The sequence below is a fragment of the Onychomys torridus genome, chromosome 13 (assembly GCF_903995425.1).
Source record: "Onychomys torridus chromosome 13, mOncTor1.1, whole genome shotgun sequence".
In the NCBI taxonomy this organism is placed as follows: domain Eukaryota; kingdom Metazoa; phylum Chordata; class Mammalia; order Rodentia; family Cricetidae; genus Onychomys; species Onychomys torridus.
In genome coordinates this window covers 32468032-32488326 of record NC_050455.1, presented here as the reverse complement: position 1 = coordinate 32488326, position 20295 = coordinate 32468032, and the positions used below count along the sequence as shown (strand labels likewise).

General features: G+C 43.3%; 1 protein-coding gene across 2 annotated transcripts in view; it reads left to right on the top strand.

Moving 5' to 3' along the window:
• The window catches only part of Dpysl3 (dihydropyrimidinase like 3), a 108783-nt gene that overhangs the window by 37612 nt on the left and 50876 nt on the right, over positions 1–20295 (top strand). The window contains exon 1 of one of the 2 annotated variants that reach the window (XM_036204426.1): positions 9804–10159. The exons of the other annotated variant lie outside the window; for it this stretch is intronic. Within the exon in view, the coding sequence (XP_036060319.1) occupies positions 10121–10159 (39 nt within the window). The 5' untranslated portion in view covers positions 9804–10120. Of the gene's footprint in view, positions 1–9803; positions 10160–20295 lie in introns of those variants that run through there. 2 annotated transcript variants of the gene reach the window in all.

Genomic DNA, 20295 nt, shown 5'->3' with positions numbered 1-20295 from the left:
AAATAGGAAGTATGTATCTCCCAATTGGGTTCTGGGTGTGAAAGTAAAGAGGGGTGCTCTTCTTCCTGCTATGGTTCTTATAACCATGTTTAGATGTCTCTGTGGATCCAATGTCACTTAAGGACATTAATATAAAATGTACATTGCTTCCAGAAAGTTATTGCCATGTCTTTCCTAAACATTCTTTCAGGATGATGTGGTCATGTGCTATTTGACATAACACATGGGACCTTGGGCCATGTGGTCTTTATTTTTTATTTTGCAACTTATTTGCTTTTACTCAGACCCTCTGTTACAATTTGATATTACATGGGATTTCATGCCAGTACATCCTGACGCCCTCGTGTAGTGGTATCTTTGACACCCTAGGAACAGGAATGACAAAATGGTTTATTTCCATAAAGATGAATCACTGTCTCTTCAGATGTGTTCAGCTTGTAAGCAGGTGGCTGTTTGTGTCTTTGCCAGACGGTACCACATTTGGGAATCAACCACTATTGTTCTCTGTTGTTGGCAAGGTAAACATTGATTGCAACAGTAACCAAGCAAGTGTTGATGAGTGGGTGTTGGTTTCTTGCAGATCCTCTAGCCCTGTCACTGCGTCTACTTCACTGATGCTCCCACTGAGGCACTGGTGTGGCTGATGACAGAGTCGGGCTAATGTCAACAATCACTTTCACCTTGCTGTTAGTACCCCTCTTTCTGAATGAATGCTCTCTGGAAGATTTTAATGGCTCTACACAATGGACTTGAATCCATAACAATCTGCTCTAGAAAAACACACAGCCTCTTAGATTTGGGCTATTACTTAATTCAGTATTTCTCTGGAAGTTGTCTGGCTTATATGATATTCAGACTAGTGAATTAAATAGAGATCTTTAAATGTGCATCTTTCATCTCCTTAAAACTAGAATAAAAATAAAATTTAGATAATAATGGGGGTTAGTTTTAGAGTCCCCTCCTGGGTCTCCCCTGTCCATGAGGCTAAGAAACTAACGTGGATATTGTTTTGTCATATTTGTTCATTATAATAGTTCTGTGAGAATGACCACTATGTGGATCTGTTCATCTAAGGGGCTAAAGGTGAGCCATAGCTCCATTTATTACCTATTCTATGTGGCTCCATTTCTACAGAGGACCTTTGTTGGTCCTCAGTTTCATCTGAGAACCTGTTACCTATCAGGCAACAAGACATTTATGTGTTCCCCTTAATATAATATCATTCCACCAGGTTTCTGAATGTCAGAGGCCACCTTCTGCCTCTATTGTGGCAGAAATGATTCCTACTACCAATCTTGACATAAAATGAGAATAAGCAATATTTTCTAAGTTTTTTATATGTAAGTGAAAAAATAAAACTATGAGAGTAGCAAGTACAAGCCCCACCACTCTTCAGAAAACATCTAATTCCACCTCCCTGGCTTTCTCACATGGAGATTTCAAATGAATGCTATGGTACAAAAGCGATTTTGATAGGAGAGGAAGTTACTGGTATGGGACAGTAAGTATACTGTACATACATATCATAGCCTCACCAAAACTAAACAGCACCCTGAACCTTCATTCCTAGCCTTATGTACATATATACATATGTAGCTGGAGACATGTTGTTGTTTTTTGTTTTTTTTTTTTAGGAAAAGTGACTCACAATAACATCTTTGAAAAATTACAAGCAAAAGATTATTGGAATTCAAATAAATCGATCAGGCTATAATATGCCAAGACAAAGCTATCAAGATTTTCCTAGAAGTGAGAATGTAAACTCACCAGTGTGTCTAACCTATGATGGAGCTCATTGTGTAAAAATCCAACACTTCCCTCCCAGCCTACTGTAACTGGCTCGTGCCTTTGAAATGAGTCACAGCCAAAGCTTTTGGATCAGGCAAGAACCTCTCAGGATCACAGTCTACTAAAGAAAAGAGTGAAAAACTCCACCTAGAGAGATGCAAAAGGCTGTATGCCTTCGCCCAACCTATTCTGATTTTGATGTTGGAATTCGCTTACAATCATACTTTTTTTGTGGTTATGTAGTTTTAATTGTGTGCATTAAAGACAAATGTATTTGTCAGTTTACTTCTTGGCTTAATATGTAAGCATCAACTAATATCAGGGATTGATCTCTTTAATTTTATTCTGTCACTTTGGAATTCCAGACTAAGATTTTATTTGTTTGAAATACAGGCAAAATTGACATGTCCAAATGACTTAACAAGATGCTCTATGAGTAAATGTTTTTCTGTTTAACCTGATAGCCTATATTTCCTCACAAAGGTCTGATATATAGATCTTGTTCCTTCAGCGTTTGTCTAGATTTAGATTTATCTTTGAGCTCTTTTTCCTCCATCTTTCAAATACAAACCAAATGGAAATGTTTTCTTATATTCAGAGCACAAAATATAAATATTTTCAAAGTATAAATCTTATTAGCTAGTATAAATAACATAGCTAGTTCTGATGCTTTTCTGGGCTTTTTCCTTTGTGTATTTAATTAACCTTTCTCTCCATTGATTCTGCTCTATTTCAATCTCCATAAAAGAACTTTGGATGATAGAGACAAATGAGTTTAGTAGGTAAACATCAAAACCTCAGAGGTGGGAAGGAATCGCTGTTGTATAACTCACTTCGGTCCTCTCTTCTCTCTTACCCACTTTAGACTCCATCCTTGACCTTCAGTTTCCTTGAATTTCTTTGATACTCCTCTGACCCCTATTTACGGGTATAAAGATAGTGTGGCTGGAGGAACACCTACAACCATGCTGCTACTCTCTTTAAATGCATGGCCACTGATGGAAAGGTTCCATAGTGCTGCCCAATAACCACACCTGTCTCATCCCTTTTCAGCTCTCCTCTAATGTCCCCTGCTGTCTCAGTGGATGGTAGAGAAGATACATGTAAGAAGACAATTTCCATCCACTACCTTTTCAAATGTACCTTGCTGCCTGTCTCTGCAACTGTGTGCTCCAGAGACTGTGGAGGATCCATCTTCTTGCTAGCTTAAAACAAGCTTTCCACTTGAACACTAGGTGTCACCTGTGCTGTCTGTTCAAGAATTCCATGAAGAAATTGTCTCATTTCTTTAGTGCCTCCTTATTGATTCTGATATTTGCCATACAAATACATTGTTGATCTTTTTTTATACTGAATTATCATCTGCTTTATGTGCTAGCTACTGCTCTATTCCCCTCTCCCTGCTTACAGTAAAACCATTTGAAATAGTTGTCTGTGTTAGAAGTCTTCAAATTCTACCTTGATGTTTCTCCCCAAAAGACCCCAGTGAGCTTTTACTCAAAACAACGAGAAACCCACTCTGGAACATACAGGTATAGCATTCTGTAAATATTACGTTAATAAATTTTTAAAGATGTGCTGGGATTAAACTGGGAGCCCAGTACTTGACAGGAAGGTTCTTCACCACTAAACTAACCCCAACAATCCTTCGATAACTTAATACATCATCTACAGCACACACACACACACACACACACACACACACACACACACACACACTTGTATGTGCATGCACACATACATGCATGCTACCCCCACATAACACTGTGAAATGGCTAGTAAAGTACTCATTTTGGAGATACTCTGGTCAAAGTCATTGTAATCCTGAGAGGGTTTTCACCCAGTGAGAAGTTAATTTTCTATTATTGTTATCTTAGCTTTCCTTTAAAAGTGAACACATTCTATTTTCCTCGACATTCAGAACACCCTGATGGCTGTGTCCCTCTGTCACACTCATTTATGGGTTCATCTTTTCTAGTGCTGTTGTTTAAAAAAAAAAAACAAAAACAAAAAACAAACAAACAAACAAAAACAACTGCAGCTTCTAATCTCAACTGTTCATCTGCTTCCTCTGCTTTTCACTCTGATATTCACAGACACAATTTCTGACTTTTCCATCCCTTCTCATCCTTTCCTATGCCAGTTTAGTCTGCTTGACTGGACTAGACATGAAGGAAAATGTCCCCTTTGCCCACTGAGGTTCACTGAGGCATTCATGATGTAATAATGCACCAGCCCCATGTCATTCAGATGCTGTCTACCCTGGTTCCACAAGAGAGGGGGACAATAGAAATTGGAGACAATTTTTAAGGCACTAGCAAATAATTTTAGTGGAACTAAATGAGTTTGGAGAGCACACAATGGCTATGCACAAAGTTTGTATGACCCACAGAGTAGATGGTAGAGTTATACCGAGACTGAAATAAGTACGTATGTGACAAGAACATCCAAGTGTAATGATGGACTTTAGTGTTTCTTCATATCATATGAGTTTCATCTTTAGTTAATAATGTTTTAGTCAGGAGACTGAAGCAATTTGCTTTCCCTTGGTAGAGCTGTCCAGGGAGACAGGGAACTTTGCAGAAAGCTTTCCAAGCCTTGCCAACAGTGGAGAAGCAAATGGAAGTCCGAGGTACCTCTGTTTGCAGTTAAGACCTGAAATATCCTGACCCGTTAAAGCACTCATCTTTGGGACCTAGTTTTCTGAACCCCCAACAGCATCCCCATTTTCACTGAGTTGCTCAAATGGGAAAAAATTAAGTGTGATCCTTTCTCATAATTCATTCACATCCATCAGTAGTATTGATGTTTTTACTTTATAAGGCACCAATATGGGACTGCTATTTTGGGGAAAGCTAGCATTATTTCAGGGGGCCTCTGATGGCCCCAGTGTGTAAACTACTCTTCAAACACACAATGCCTTTAAGTGACTTCCTCTTCCACTTCCTAACCTCACTCATCTCCAATGTACTGGTAATCATTTTAAATATGACATAAATGTTGTTTTGTTTTTGACTCACCTCTTTTCTTAGAATGCCAGCTTCATGAGAAAAGGAATTTTTGTCAGGTTTGTTTAAACATGTGTATTCCTCTTACCTTGGCATCATGACAGAAATTCATTGAATGTTAGTTGAATTATATTATAAATCATCACAAAGCCACTCCACAGTGAGATAGGTAATACAATCTTCAATTTACAGAAAAGGAAACTGTCTTAGTGTTCTATTACTGTGAAGAGACACCATGACCAAGGCAATTCTTATTTAAAAAACAAAACAAAACATTTAATTGGAGACTTACAGTTTCAGAAAGTTAGCCATTATCATTATGGTCCAGAGCATGGGGGCATATGGGCAGGCATGGTGATGGAGAAGTAGCTGAGAGATTTATATCCTGATTCACAGGCAGTAGGCAAAGAGAGACACCACACCTGGTATAGGCTTTTGAAACCTCAGAGCTCATTCTCAGTGACACACCTCCTCCAACAAGGCCATACCTCCTAATCCTTCCCAAACAGTTCCACTAACTGGGGACCAAGCATTCAAATACATGAGTTTATGGGGGGGGGGGGGGGGGGGGGGAGGGGGAGGGGGAGGGGGGGGGGGAGGGGGGGCATTCTCATTCAAACCACCATGGAAACCAAATTTCAAAAAGTAAATGTGAACTGGTGAAAATGTTAGACACAGGAAATTGGCACAATGGACTATGAGCCAATGCTCCTTTTGCTTCCATGTCTGGGTCCTTAAGCAACACACTTGTCTGGACCCAGTCTATGCTTCCTTGGAAGCCAATATCAAAAGTTTTCAAAATTCCCAATTAAAAATGTTTTTCTATTGCTGTGACAAAATGCCATGGCCAAAGCAACTTTTATAGAAAAAAAAAGGGGTTTATTTGGGCATACTCCCAGTGTTGCCCTCTCTTCAACAAGCCCATTAATTCTTCCCAAGCCTCCCTAAACATCACCACCAACTGGTGACCAAGGATTCAAACGCAGGAGACTAGAGGAGCCATCTCTCTCAAACCGCACAACCAAGCCCTTGGTCTTCTCCATAAACTTTGATGTAAGCTTCTTTAAAGCCATGGCCTCTAGATCAGTATTCAGGGACAAGATGTATTCTACTCAGTCATTCTTTGGACTATAAGTTGTCTTGGGGTTTGGGGGTTTTACCATATTAACAAAATGATTCTCCAGCCATCTTCAATTGAATCCAGAATCAGGAAACCCTAAAAGAAGCTACAGAAAATCAAAACTAGTATTTTAATGTAGAAGAAATTCTAAATGGTCTTATTAAGTAAGAAACACAGAGCCAAATACAGAGTTAAAAGCCAAGAGATCAGAGCACTAGAAAATAGCCTTTAGCTTACCACTTGCTGCCGTCCTTCCCCTGAGAGAGAGCCTTCTCCTGTGTGACCTGTCTTTTTATTGCCTTTCTGTTCTACCTTCTCATTGGCTCTAAACCCAACCACATGATTTCCTCATCATTGCCTGTCTATACAGACCTTCAGGTCTCTATGGTTGGTATTGGGATTAAAGGTTTGGGTCACCACTTGGCTGTGTCCTCGAACACACAGGGACTCTGCCTGCCATGTGATCAGATTAAGGGCGTGTACCACCACCGCCGGACTTCTGCTAAATGGCTTGCTTTTAGCTCTGATTCCCAGGCAACTTTATTTATTAACATACAAATAAAATCACACTTCAGCACAAATAAAATATCACCATATTTTAAAATCCAGATTCCAATTATATGGAATATTTGCAGAAAGGCTATTCTACCTGTATAGTCTTCCTTGAGGTAGCAATTTCAGTGATCAGGGACCTATTTGAACCATTCAATGAATAACACTGACACATTTCCTCCTCTCAGGGAGCCCACATTCTCTTGAGGGGGAGAAATATATTTCCCAGCAATAATACCAAGTGTTACACTAATAAACCGCATGGTAAAGAGTGCTATGAGGGTGGACAAGTCAGAGACGGGGACGAGCAAGTGACAAATGGCATTCTTCCTCATGAAAGTGGGAAGTAAACTCTACAACTGACAGTGTTACCATTCACCTTTCTAACTCTACCGTCTAGAAAAATGATGCCCTTGAGTGAGTCCAAGGAAAAGGTGATGTGTGTATTATGGTCTGTGTTACTAAAGAGAGATCCTCCACTAAAGAACTCAGGCAAGAGTTATCCTGTACCCTTGCAGAGCTGAGGGATGGCTTGACAGACAGTGAAGAATCATAGTCTGGATGTATCTAAAGGCAAGAACTGAATCTGTTGAAAGATTGATAAGGAGGGTTAGAGGGTGACTGATGGAGTGCCGCCGAGGATGAAGACAACCTTCAGTAGGAGCAACTAGGATAGAGTAACCATTGACTAGTTATTGGGTGTGGCAGGTTTGGTGGCCAAAGTTAAGTTTCTTTGGGACCAAGTCTCTATTTCTATGTGTGCCAGTCCTTCTGTCTCACAGTTTCCTGAGATACTTAAAGCCAAGTCCCGCTGTGTGTCCAAGGAAAGGCATGCTGAATCCTTCTGTGGAAAACACCACGCTAATTCCACTGCTTTCTTGGCCAGACACAGAGGCAGCCTGAATTGATGGTTGTCTTGCCTTTCATATTGCTGGAATCACCAAGGCAGGCTTTTTTCTTTAATTATCCCGAAGGCTTCTTCTTCTTCTTCTTCTTCTTCTTCTTCTTCTTCTTCTTCTTCTTCTTCTTCTTCTTCTTTTCAAAGAAAGAGGAAGATGACTGAAGGGGACGGCTTAACGGAAGAATTGTTTGTTGTATGTTTCTGATGATGGCAGCAGCTTGAACCAATTAGCTGGTTATTATGCATTCCTGTGCATGGACTTTTGCAGCCGTCTGATCCCAGGAACACATCATGATTCCTACTGAGCATGGCCTCTAGATTCAATCTCGACCTCAACAGGTTTAGTCAACTCTTGTGATTTAAAACAGCACACACACACACACACACACACACACACACACACAATCATCGAGTGATCAAAAAATATGGCAGGAATCTAGTGAAGAATGTTCTGGATTTCAGTAACAGCATCCAAGGTGATAAAAGCAAAGAAACCCATGAAGTGAACAAAAATGAGAGAATGAAGTAAGAAAGAGAAGAGAGGAGACAGAAATGGAGGAGGAGGGGGGAGGGGGGAGAGAAAGAGCGGGAAAGAAGTGGGAAAATTTTGTTTAATTGTAAGCATTTGGTATATACCTTTGTTTTTCCTAAGCAAACTTATCAAGATCTCTTCCAGTAAGAGTTAAGTTTGGCACAATAAAATCCAGGAGAGACGGAGACAGGGAAAGAGGAGCAGACACACACACACACACACACACACACACACACACCATTCTGCATATTTTCATAGCCCATAGTTAATTCTCTTTTTGCTCTAAATATAACCCTACTCATTTGCATGTCAGTCCCAGAATTCTTTGTGATCTCACAACTCCCTCCTGGCTAGTGGTTTTAGCATCCATGTAAGAACAAAAGGAAATGTTCAGGGTGTTTCTTTGACCCAGCCTTTTCTCTCCCTTTCTTTTCTCATCCTTTCCTGTGTCTTGCAAAAGAATTCAAGGTGGTGACCTTTGCTCAGCATTCCTCCTCCTGGCCAAAAATAAATTGGGGGTTGTTGCCATTTTTCTTTTGAAAATTGTGTTCTATCCAATGACTAACCGGAAGCCTTAGATGAACAGACTAGAAAAGGAGTGTTTCAGGCAGTTAGTGTGTCCTTTGATTATGTGATCAGGCTAGCTCATTTCCTGTTTGTCGGAAGCAGAGGCTATGACATTCGGAACCCTCTTTCTGTGGGTGCTTTATGTAGCTGTTCTGTTGCAGGAAAATCTTCAGTGTAATTGCAAGATGTCAAGAAGTGTGGTCTGAGGGTCTGCCTTATAGCAATGTCAATGTCAGATCCCTAACAGATTGAATCATGCTTAATGACATGCACGGAATTCCTGTTTAGTGGAAGGAACATTTGGGCTGAGAATTGGAGAGTGGGGGTAGTCATAGGAAACTTAAGAAGATTTTCTAATTTTTGCATAGCAAGCCAATTTTCTGATGTTATTTAAATTGTATGTTTGGGGTTATTTTTTAGGAAAGCCTCTCCCCGCCGGCCACAGCTGTTCCACCCATAGTGGCCTCTCCAGTTTCTCTTGGCCTTTTCAGCTAAGTGTCTCAGCACTTCAAAGGCCATCTCTTCACTCTTGCAAATTGTGTCTTTCAACTAAACACTCGAGATTTTGCGCTGTACACCTGGCTAATTGCTCAAAGGCATCAACATTGGCAAAAGAGGTCCCACTCACAAATCCATGACTGCACACGGGAATGTGCAGGGCTTCCACCTTCCCTCTACAGGGGTTTTCTCTGCCTCATGCCCACAATGTTCTTTCTTGAGTTGTAAGAGTCAGGCAGAGCGTATTTTTAAAATACAGGGAATGATCAAGAAGCTGTTCCTCTTACACACATCCATGTCCCGAGGTAATTCGCTTTGCATTTTAAAATACATGTATTCATGGTCTAGGAGCACCAGACCCTGAGTCAAGCTGCATGAAGTCTGACCAGGTCTCTGCTCTCCAAGGGCTGTGCCTGCTGTTTACAAATACCCTGCGAGTAGCAGAGGCGCCGCCCAACCTTTGGTTCTAACAAAGGCAGCGGTGCCACACAACGTTTGCAAGTGGCGGAGGACAGCCGATTCTCGGAGATGAGTCTAGTGCCATCCCAAAAAGCATAGTGGGGAAGATGGGAGATCGGGTAGGGGATGGTGGGAGGCGTGGGTGTTCGGAGGGGCTTGGCCCTGGAGGCGCGCGGGCCATTAGCGCGACTTCGCCCGGGACTGCAGCATCTTTGCCCTGAAAAGTCCCTCGCGCCCCCTGGTGGCTGAGGAGCCGGCTGGCTCCGCGGAGCTAGCAAGTAGAGGCGGGGAGGAGGGGGGAGAAAAAGTGGGTGAGGCAGATGCAAAGAAGAAAATCAATAGGGATAAGAGAGAAGAGGGAGGAGTCTCAGATCAGCCATTCCTGCCTTACGGGGTCCCAGCTGGCACCACAAAAGAAAAAAACAAAAAAGAAACCCCAACCCGGGCGTGAACGCCAGTGGAGGAGGGTGCGAGCGGCCGGGGGCGGGTCGGGGCGAAGGGAGACCGGGGAGATTTACTATTGTCTCTGGCAACCGCCACGGGAGCCCGGGAGGGGGGCGGAGGCGAGAGGAGGCGGCGGCACCGGCCAGCGCACCATTTGCTCCACCTGATCTGGGGCGCTGTGCGCTGAGCCAGGCGCGCGAGCAGCAGCAGTAGCAGCAAGGCAGGCAGCCCCTGCAGCCAGCGCCTCCACCATGTCCTACCAGGGCAAGAAGAACATCCCTCGGATCACGGTGAGTCGGCCGGTGGCTCCTGGCCGGCTGCGGGCGGGGAGGCTTGGATGCCACTGGCGTCCCCGCCGTGTCCCTCGGGAAATAAGGACCCAGTGCGGTCCGGGTGCTGGAGTGCGGCGGTCAGCCCAGACGGCGCGGCGGGCGCCAAGCTGATGCAGCGACCCTGGGGCTTGAGGAAATCAAAACAAAGAGGAAAACCTTAAACACTGACGCGGAGAACTTGGGGTTGTTTGTCCTTTTCCAACGCCCAGGGCGCCTGGCTCATAGGGCTCCGCAGATCCCAGCCTCGCCTGGGGATGGGGTTTGGGGGTCGGTGTGTGCTCCTGCAGCTTGAGGTGTGCTATTTGTTGATGGATCCTTGGGGTCTGGCAGGGTATGAGAGATGGATGACACCTTTCTCCGTCGGTACTTGGCAGCCGGACCGCGCCCCTCTCCTGGCTCTGGCAGTATGGCTTTGATACCGGCGCCTCGGAGAGGGCGCTGTGGGTGCCTGGACTACCAATCCTCAGGGATACCCTCCTTTCTCACATTTAAACCGATCTAGGTTTGGGTGTGTCAAATTCCAAACTCAATAGCTAACGTGGCTGCAATGAAAATGATTGATTTTATTTTCGCCTTAATCGTTTACCCTTTTTATGCCATTGCTATTCTTCCTCCCAGAGAAAGCTGAGTTTTCAGAGAACATTTTAGTTTGCAGTTGCACACGGACGCTGAGTGCATGCGGTGTACAACTGCCATTGTGTGTGAGACTGAGGCACTGGCGGCTGTCTGGTGCACCTAGGGTGGGGTAGAAAAGGGGACATGCTTTTATCAGCTACCGAAGGGGTCCCTTCACCAGTTTCCACCCAGGTGCTGTCCTGGACAAAATACCTCGTCCAGCCTGAGATTCCTCCCTGATGAGTTGACTTGATGTCCTGAATAGTGGGGACATATGGCAATCTGGGATAGCATTAAAACAAAAAAGCAAGAGCCAATGACATTTGGTAGTTTAGCAAGAAGCAGTATGGTTGTTGTGTTGAGTGTGTGTGTGTTTTGTGTTAGAGGGATGGGTGGCTACTCCATCTTTGCAAGGGGAACAAAGGAAGTGATAGTTGGCCTCTGAGAGGCTCTGCAGCTGCCCCAGGGCTGACTTCTACCTGCCACCTGCTCAATTTGTAGAGATGTGCCAAGATTTTGCCATGAGCCTGAGTCCGTACACTTGTTCCTCTTGTACTTGGAATAGCCCATGCAACTGAGTGAAGGACCTTCTTCATGCCCCTACTGCACCACATTGTTAAGTGCCTTATTTGTGTTATAGCATCTCACCTTCAGCATGCACCTGAGCCTTCCTTCACTTTGACAATGGCACCCCACCTCTACCAGCTGTCCACCTGATCCCAGGGAAGAAACACTCCCCAGGGAGAATAGTTGAGCTGGGTAGGGATCCTTTTGCCTGGCAGAGGCTTTGGGCTTAACAGTATACTCCTGTATCACTTACCTGACAGCACTCACGCTCCATTCTTGGAATACATTGTGTGGCTTGCAGCACGGCCAGTGTTTGCTTGATGCCAGGTGCCTTTGCAAAGAGATATAGATGGTATCACAAAAAAAGAATCTAATTGGGATCTCAGCTTTATTTTTATATTGGTTATTTGGTTGAAGTGACGAGGACCACATCTCTCCTGCTTTTGCAACTGGAGGTCCACTGCATGCCATTTATTTACACCTAATGGACACTTGCCAAATATCCTTTTGGGGACAGGCAGAGAACCATCCCCTGCCCCATCTAATTTTTGAAGGCCTGTCATTCCTCTTACAGACCCAGCCTGTGACATGGCATTGAGGGCCACACCCATTCTTCTAGGTATCATTTCAGCTACCTTTAAGCAAAGATAAAGACATTAAGCCAGGATAGCTCATCTTAGGAACCATAGCAACTGTGGCTGTGCCCTGCCCTGTTCTCGGGAGTGGGCTAATAAGGAGTTCCCTTTTGTCTCTGTTTGGATGCTCTTCCCTAGGGTCCTTCCTTCATTTTCAGTGTGGCTCCCATTCTTTCTCTGTGCATGGGTGTGGTGCTACATACAGCCGGCGCTGGAAGCTGGAGCAGCATCTCCAGCAGCTGGTCCAGGACTGGACAGTGGGTGTGAATTTCTTCAAGCCAGGCTGCCTGGCAGTCATTGTTAAAACCAGGCAGATGACAAGGAGGGCATGGCAGGGGGCGGGGCTGGTCTTTGGGGATCAGGAATCCATTTCTAGATTTTTCTCATGCTTTGTGCTTGCATTTCTGTGAACAAGGATTCTTTCTTGGAATAAAACATCTTTGTATGTTTGTGTGACTATAAAAGATGATCTTCATACTACAAGTATTAAAATACCTTCCCTAGACATAGGTAAAAAAATATATAAAAATATGGACACAGCTCTACACAGATTGAAAACGTGATTAAAGACCTAAATACCACATGTGTTCCCTACAGTCGATATTGGTTCATTTTTTTAAATGCTCGACCTTCTAAAATTCGAATGAAATGTCCTATTCCTGATCTTTTCTGTTAAGGCAGCCCCACCCAGCAGCTCAAGTGTCACTATAGGCTGAAGACTGAAGGAGGCAGCCTTTCCGAGCCTGACCCACTTGCCTGTCTAGACACCACCTTCGGCCACCATTTTTGGTAGAAGTGGAGGGGGTTCTCTTTTATTTTGCTTCATTGCTTCCCTCCTTCCACCTGCTTCTGCTGTCTTCATGAGCTGATAGCATTTCTACTCTCAGGTGTGCACTGGTTTCCTGGGGGCAGGAGGATTGGCTTTTGCGGACAGAATTGGGATAGGGCTTTGCCTGTGAGTAGCTCAGGCATGGGTCTCATTTTGCCTTTTCAGGGCATCAAGGGGAACCATGTTTTCCACCTCAACACTTGCCCTGGACTCTCAGTGTCAGATGCTAGTCATTCTGGATTGCCCGACTGATTAAGCAAGGGATGCTCTAGGTTGACTCTTTCATACAGTGCTGGCTACATAGTACCAGTTGAATGAATGGGTGATTAAAAATATCTCATAACCTGTTATTTTGTTACACTATTGTGTTGTGTGCACTGAATGTTTTTCCCATTCAAGCCTAAAATTAATACAGTCTGACAGTATACTTATCCATATTTTAGGGATTTAAAAAATACTTGGAGAATCTTTTATTTAATATATTCCATAAAAAAAATACAGCGTTTGGCATGATACCTCTACCATGTCAATACTTCAGGCATTTTTTTATGGTAACAGTTAGTCATTTTCTCTCTCTGATATAAGCTCCAACTTGAAGTCGACCCCAGGAATGGGAAGACTACTGAAGTGTGGGTACCAGTACTGTCTGTGCATTGTCTTATTTGAGCATCCACGGAAAAACCACTTCCTAGTTTGGAATGTGGAAACCTAGGTAGATGGAGTCAGTTACTCGGAGTCACACAGTGAGAGTTTGGAGGAAAAACTGGAAATCACTCTCACAGCTTAGCCAACTTCAAAGTCATCTTTATGCAGCTGCTCCCTCCCAAGGGCACATAAAGAGCCCCAGAATTCTCTTGTTCCCCCGCCCTCCCTCTCTCTCTCTGAGACAAACTACAGAGTGGTGGCTTTATCCAGCTACTAAGGGATTTCTTTAAATAGTGTCTTGTAGATAACTATATCTCTGTTCTCTGGAGGTTGTGTTACCTGCGTGACCTTTGGACATTGCTGGGTGACATACCTCAGAACAGCAGCTGGTAGTTTCAGTCTAGAGCATGGAGCCTGAACTCTGAGATCATGCTGGAAAGGGGGCTATTGTCAGGCTGTAGGTTCAATGGGCTTTTTTTTTTTTTTTAAGAAATGAAAGAGTCCAGTGAAGTGGAGGAGTGTCTGTGGCCTTTGGAGTGGGGGGACTAGACTTGACTTGGAGGGAGGAGGCAGTGACGTCTGTACCCCACATCTGCGTAGTCCTTTGTGCTTCAGAAGGTATCATTTAATGGAAAGTAAACGTTAGGAGGTGGGGAATTAGAGTTTGGAGACCAAACGAAGGAGACAGCCTATCCAAGTAAGGAATCTTGGAAGGGGAATTCCAGAGTGAAAGACAGATGAAAAATCTTAAACACTTAGGAATGGGAAGTATTCAAGCTAACTGATTTGGAAATGTCAACTCAGGTCATGCCTGGAATATCTGTTTTGTTCCTTTACGTTCTGAGCAGGTATGCCGTGATTCCCAGCCAGACTATTCTTTCTGAAGGATAAGCTAAATGCCCCAGGTGCACTAAAAGCTTTGAGTGCCAGCTGCTGTGATCAAACCAGTGAAATACTTGGGGGAATTCCAAACAGATTTCTTAAGAGAATTTGAAACTTACCTGCTTCAACCACCAGCTTGTAAGTAAAAATCTTTCCTCTTCATCCCACTCGGCTGATGGGAGATTCAGTGAGCCCCGACCCCTGAACATGGTCCGTGAATCCAGATGCGTTCAAGACAGCAAACACCAGTTTGTGTAGAAAACCTCAGTTACTTCAGAGTGTGAACATTAATAAAGGAACATTTGGCAGATGCCTGGTTTGTAAGGACATTCCCCAGGGAAACTTTTCAAACATGTTTTCAAACACACACACACACACACACACACACACACACACACACACACACAAGCACAATGAAAATGATGTCGTATAAAATATTAATAACTTTTCTTGCCTTGGCTATCTATATTACAAGTCTGTAGAACTGTGCCTGCCATTCATTTCTGACAATCAGACCAGAGTCCGCCAGACCACCTTTGGACAGACCCAGACACTCCCGAAATACATTTGAATTGTTCTGTTTTCAGTCCTAATGAACTTCAGTCTCGAGGGACATGGGCTGGATGACCCTTTCTGTCAGGTTGTTCACAACTCAACTTGTCATGCCTTTTCTCTCCAATTTTCTTCCTATACTAGAAAAATTAAATTAGATTTGAAGAAGAACAAAACCCCCTTTGTATCCTATATGGCTCTTGGTTCTTGAGCTGCTGGCTTGTTTTATAGGACCATTTGTATCTGCTCATTATGCTTACAAGCTGCAAAATGTTAACCACAGTAGGGATGTGTCCCTAGGGTACAAATGTGCCTATTTGGTCCAGCCCTCTTAATCAGGAGGGAATAAGAAGATGGGAAGCATCTTCCGCTCCTAGGTGATGTTAATAGATTAACAGAAACCACACCCCCTACACCCAGTGAGGCCCTCATCAGGCCCATGCACAGCTTCACCTGTCCTCAGGCCGGTGGGAAACAAGTGGAAAAGCCCTTGGAAAACAGGATCTTCTAGAAGTCCCTCTTTCATCAAATCAAATTCAACCCATGTCTGTGTCAACCTATGAAATAGAGTTCCCTCCAAAATAAAAGCTTGTCTGGTGAAATAGAATGAGTCCTTCCACCTGGCTCTTATTGTGAACTGAGTCCCTTTGTAGAGTAGATATATATGACTTCTCCTGAGGAATGTGTCTTCTGAGCTAGATATCTGGTTAGGAAGATGAAGCTTAAGCACAATGGAGCTGTTATAGTTCAGCAAGTGACTGAGCACAAACTAATGGAATTATCCCACGTACCCCCACCACAAGCAACATGGATTAGTTCATTTAGTTCATTACAAGTTGTCCATACAGTTACTTATCACTATTGTATATTCTAGAGAAAGGATCAGAGAGATTTCCTAACTTGACTAAAGTCACATGGGTAAAAAGAAAGACCCTGGGATTGTTCCATCCAGAGACAAGAGAGTTGCCTAAGCAAGAAAGCAGGAGTTCCATGGATACACGTGACTACTCCCTTCCCCCCTCACTTCTAATTGTCTACACCTGGTAGCTCAGGCAGCAAATGTTTGCAGGAGTTGGGGGGTGGGCTGGCCAAGTGTGTAACACCACTGCTGGAAGAACCAGGAGCCTATGCCCTGCTAAACATGGTTCTTTCAGGCCTCTGAGTTTCCTTCTGGCTCTTGTCCAGGAGCAGGGAGCAGTACAGGATGGGAAAGCAGATGATGTTTTATTCTGCCTTGTTTAACTGCAGATCTGGGCCTGAGGCCGCTTCTCATTCTAGTCCCTGTCCTTTTCCCAGACAGAAGAAGCCAGGCTCCTATTCCCATTCAGCTAAACAGAGACACACCCAGCACCCTAAGCCAGATGGAAGCTCCATAACCCAGGAACCTATTTGGGACATCAGGAACTCAAAGACACATTTCTCATGGCTTACTCTTTTTTGTTCGTTTGTTTGTTTGTTTCTTTCTTCCTTCCTTTCTCTCTCTCTCTCTCTCTCTCTCTCTCTCTTTCTTTCTTTTTTTGCCATAGAAATACTAGACAATAAGCTATGAAGATAAGTGAGAATTCTTGCCCCCCCCATGATAATATCCAGGATCTTGTACATCTTATACATGCACTTTAACTCTGCACTGAACTACTATAACCACAGCTCAGATTTTATCTGAAGAGAGCATCCCTTCGTGAAGTGTGAAGTGAGGAACCTCTTTTATGACCACAGTGCCAGAGGGCCCTGAAGGGAGTGTTCTCAGGTCTGCCCTCGCCTCTCATTTACCTGAGACTTTAGGCAACCTCAGAATCTGTATGGGTAAACAGATCTTTGCACTTTCTGATCCCCAAGGTCCCAGCTAATGGGAATGATGCCAGGGGTCAGCCTTTCCTCCTCTGTTCCACTCCCACATACAAATTATAAACTCCTCCTGGGAGGGAAGCAAGAGTAGGGGAATGCATGAGACGCTGTTGGCTTCCACTCAGCAGGACCAGCCAACATCTGTGTTGGATATAAGGGACTGTGGTTGCTTTTTACCCGTAAGGTCTCAGCTTTTCATATGTAGGGGGTAGACTTAGCTAATAGACTCTCTGAAAGAACAGTGGGGTGATAATGAGTGATAGGCCCTTTCTTTAGCAGAGCTTAGGTTAATGAAAACGGACATTATTAAAGCAATGCCACGATTCATTTGCTGTCACTGTACCTCCTTCAGTGAAGGCTGCCATTGATAAAGGCACAAAGGCGACAATTGCCCCAAATCTAGCCTAGTCAAACAAACAAGCAAACAGAAAACAACTCTGAGCCTGTGCTCACCCAAGCCTTTTTGGCTGCCCATGCTGATATTTTAAATATGATGGCTGATGGCCAGTGGAAACAGCCGCCTCTCAAAAGCCCAGTAATGCCGAGGGCTCTGTGTGAGGTTACCAATGAACCTCCTGCACTTGAATAGGTAATCAGCACATAGTAGGTCCTCTGTGTAAGCTAAAGAAAAACTCACAGACTGTGCTGAAGGAATAGATACATTTGACACTGACCTGTATCTTTAGTTTAAATAGAGAAGATGACCTGAAAGAACGTGCTTTTGCTCCTGAACACCAGCCTCTCTTCACTGACAACTTTTGAGAATATTCATTCCTAAGACTGAGTGTAAGAAAATGCCTCACTGAGCCAAGAGAAACAGGAAGGACATCACTTTCGCTGAACAAGCAAGTTACTGTGGTTCAGGGCCTGCCTTCAGCAAATGTACCTGGAAGCCCTCCACCCTTTGCACCTTTCTCTTCCCTGGCCATGCCCACTTCCAAAATCTATGCACCCTTGTTTCAGGGATCTACTAGATGTAAACTGACACATCATTTCTCTTACTAAAAGCAGCATAAAGAATACATTTAGACCATTAACTCTTCTTGCAAATAAAAGGTATTGTCTCTGTGACTCTTTGAACCTGAATGCAAAGTAAATCTTAATGGCTGCCTCTGTCTGCCTTTGGACGTAGACCACAAAGTCATTAGAGTTATTAGCTGCTATTGAGCCCATTGGCACATGGTTTAAGAAATACTGACTAGGGGAGAATTTATTGCTTTTTTTTTCTTTTTATATTAGAGTTGAACATTCAAATAGAAGGCTGTTATGTTTGCTTATGTGTTCTCAGAGAGTTCCAGAGTCTCACCCCACAGCAATTGTCCTCTTTCTTAGGGCTTGTATTTGGAGTTATTCTTGGCATTCGACTATTTGGTAAACCTCATGTATTCGTTAGGTTGGGTCACCACTGTGACCAAACGCCTGACAAGAAGCAACTTGACAGAGGAGGAAGAATTTATTTGAGTTCAGAGTTGGGTTCACAGTCCACGTTTTCAGGGGAGGGATGGCAGCAGACAGTTCTATGGTAGTGAGAGCCTGAAGCTAGAGCTTTGTACTTCCTTACATCCTGGCAGGACATAAAGTAGATGAGGAGCAATGCCAGCCTGGAGCAGGATTTTTTATTTCCTGCATTTTATTCGTTCTGGCTCTCAGCCCATAGAATGATGCTGCCCGTGTTCAGGCTGGGTCTTTCTGCTCCTGTTAAACCTCTCTGGAAACACAAGCTGAGAAGTGTCTATAGGTGACTTTAAACCCACCAAAGTTAGTAGTTTAGATTAGCCATCACCCTTCCTTGTTTGGATTTCAGAGTGTGGTCCACTAAAGCACATTCTTTGAAGCTCATGTTGGTGTGAACCACGGAGTGACAATGAGTCTCTGTCTTTGCTACTGTTTTCACTGTGGTGACAAAATTGCTGAAAAGGGTGACATAAGGGAGGGAAGGGTTGATTTTGACTCACAGTTTGGGGGGATCCAGTCTGTCATGAAGAGACAGCATTGCAGCAGGTGCCTCCATGGTGACAGGAGAGAGTCCTCACCTTCTCACATCCTTGTGAAAGGTGAAGCAGAGAATGGTAGGAAATGGGACTTCCTCATAACCCCCCACGGCCTGTCCCTAGTGACTCTATACATGAGCTGATGAGGGACATTTCAACACAGAACATTCTTGTTGTAATAACAGCAGCTGGATCCCTTTGCTCTATAGGAGAAGGTAAAGTCTGGGAGGTCACTATATTCATGGATCTAGGACATTGGAATCATTTGAATTAAGTACTGCATGGTTTATGATGGTGACTTCATAATATAACCAGATGCACTAGAAACATTTTGATATTCTTCTACTGTTAAATTACTAGTATTTTTTTTATTTCTGTTGTTAAGTACACTGGCTATGTAAAGATTGTCACAAGAAATCTAATTCAGATAACATAAGGGGCATTAGTTTTATAAGAAAATTTGATATTTACTGCACCTTATATTAATTGGCTTCATTCATTCACTTAATCCTGAAAATGGTTTGATTAGGTAGAGTGCCATCAGAGATCTTTCCATTTTATTGGTGAAAAAAATGTAAAGATTAAGCCTTTAGTTCACAGAAGCCTTGAATGGCTGAAATTCAAATCAGGTTTATTTGACTCAGAACTTGCATTCTTAACTCTACTACATGGAGCCGATTTATGTTCTACAGTTAAGAAAATCTCACATTTCTAGAGACACAAAACTGTCTCTCCTCAAGTCCACACTATACCCTCTCTTGTGTCCCATGAGACATAAGTGGTACAAGAAATATGAGAAGCAGCTCATTGGTGACCCTCCTCTGCATGGGGGTTGGACCTACTACAATCACTGCTTCATGTGCAGAAGCTTTCCAGCCTTCCCACTCAGAGCCCAGTCCTACCTTGTCTTCTAACATTGGCACTGAAGCAGGCAGGCCTCACTTTCACCCTCTAAGGCTGCTTTCCACAGAACTAGAAGAAATACCAGTGAGAGGGTTTTCTTAACAGTGGGAATTTCAGTTTCTCATTGAGGACCCCACAGTGCACATAATAGTAGCCAAGATACTGGAGAGGTTTGGTTTGGTGTGGCCCTGAAAGCTTCATGTAGTCAAAGTGTCCTTAGTGCTATTTTAGAAAATCCGGTTTCTCTTTAAGGTAAGAAAACAAAGACCCAGTTGAATCTGGCTTTTTTCCCCATTGTAGGTTACTGAGCATTTAAACTTAAGTTGATTTTTTTTTTCATATCACAACAAAAAGTAGTTATAGAATTATTTATCAGCAATATAAATAAAATAAAGACAATAAGCATAAGTGCCAATGAAATTAGCAAGAAATAGTCATTAAGAACCTTATCAGCATGCCCACCCATTGGGAACTTTTTCCTTATATGTATCATTTTTGAAAATATCACTACATGTTGTCAGTGCTCTTCAATGCTCCCTCAGTTTTTCTACAATACGTTATTACAGTTCCTTTTTATTTTAAGTACTTTTCCATAAAATTATTTTAGCCTGCTCAATATATTAATTATCC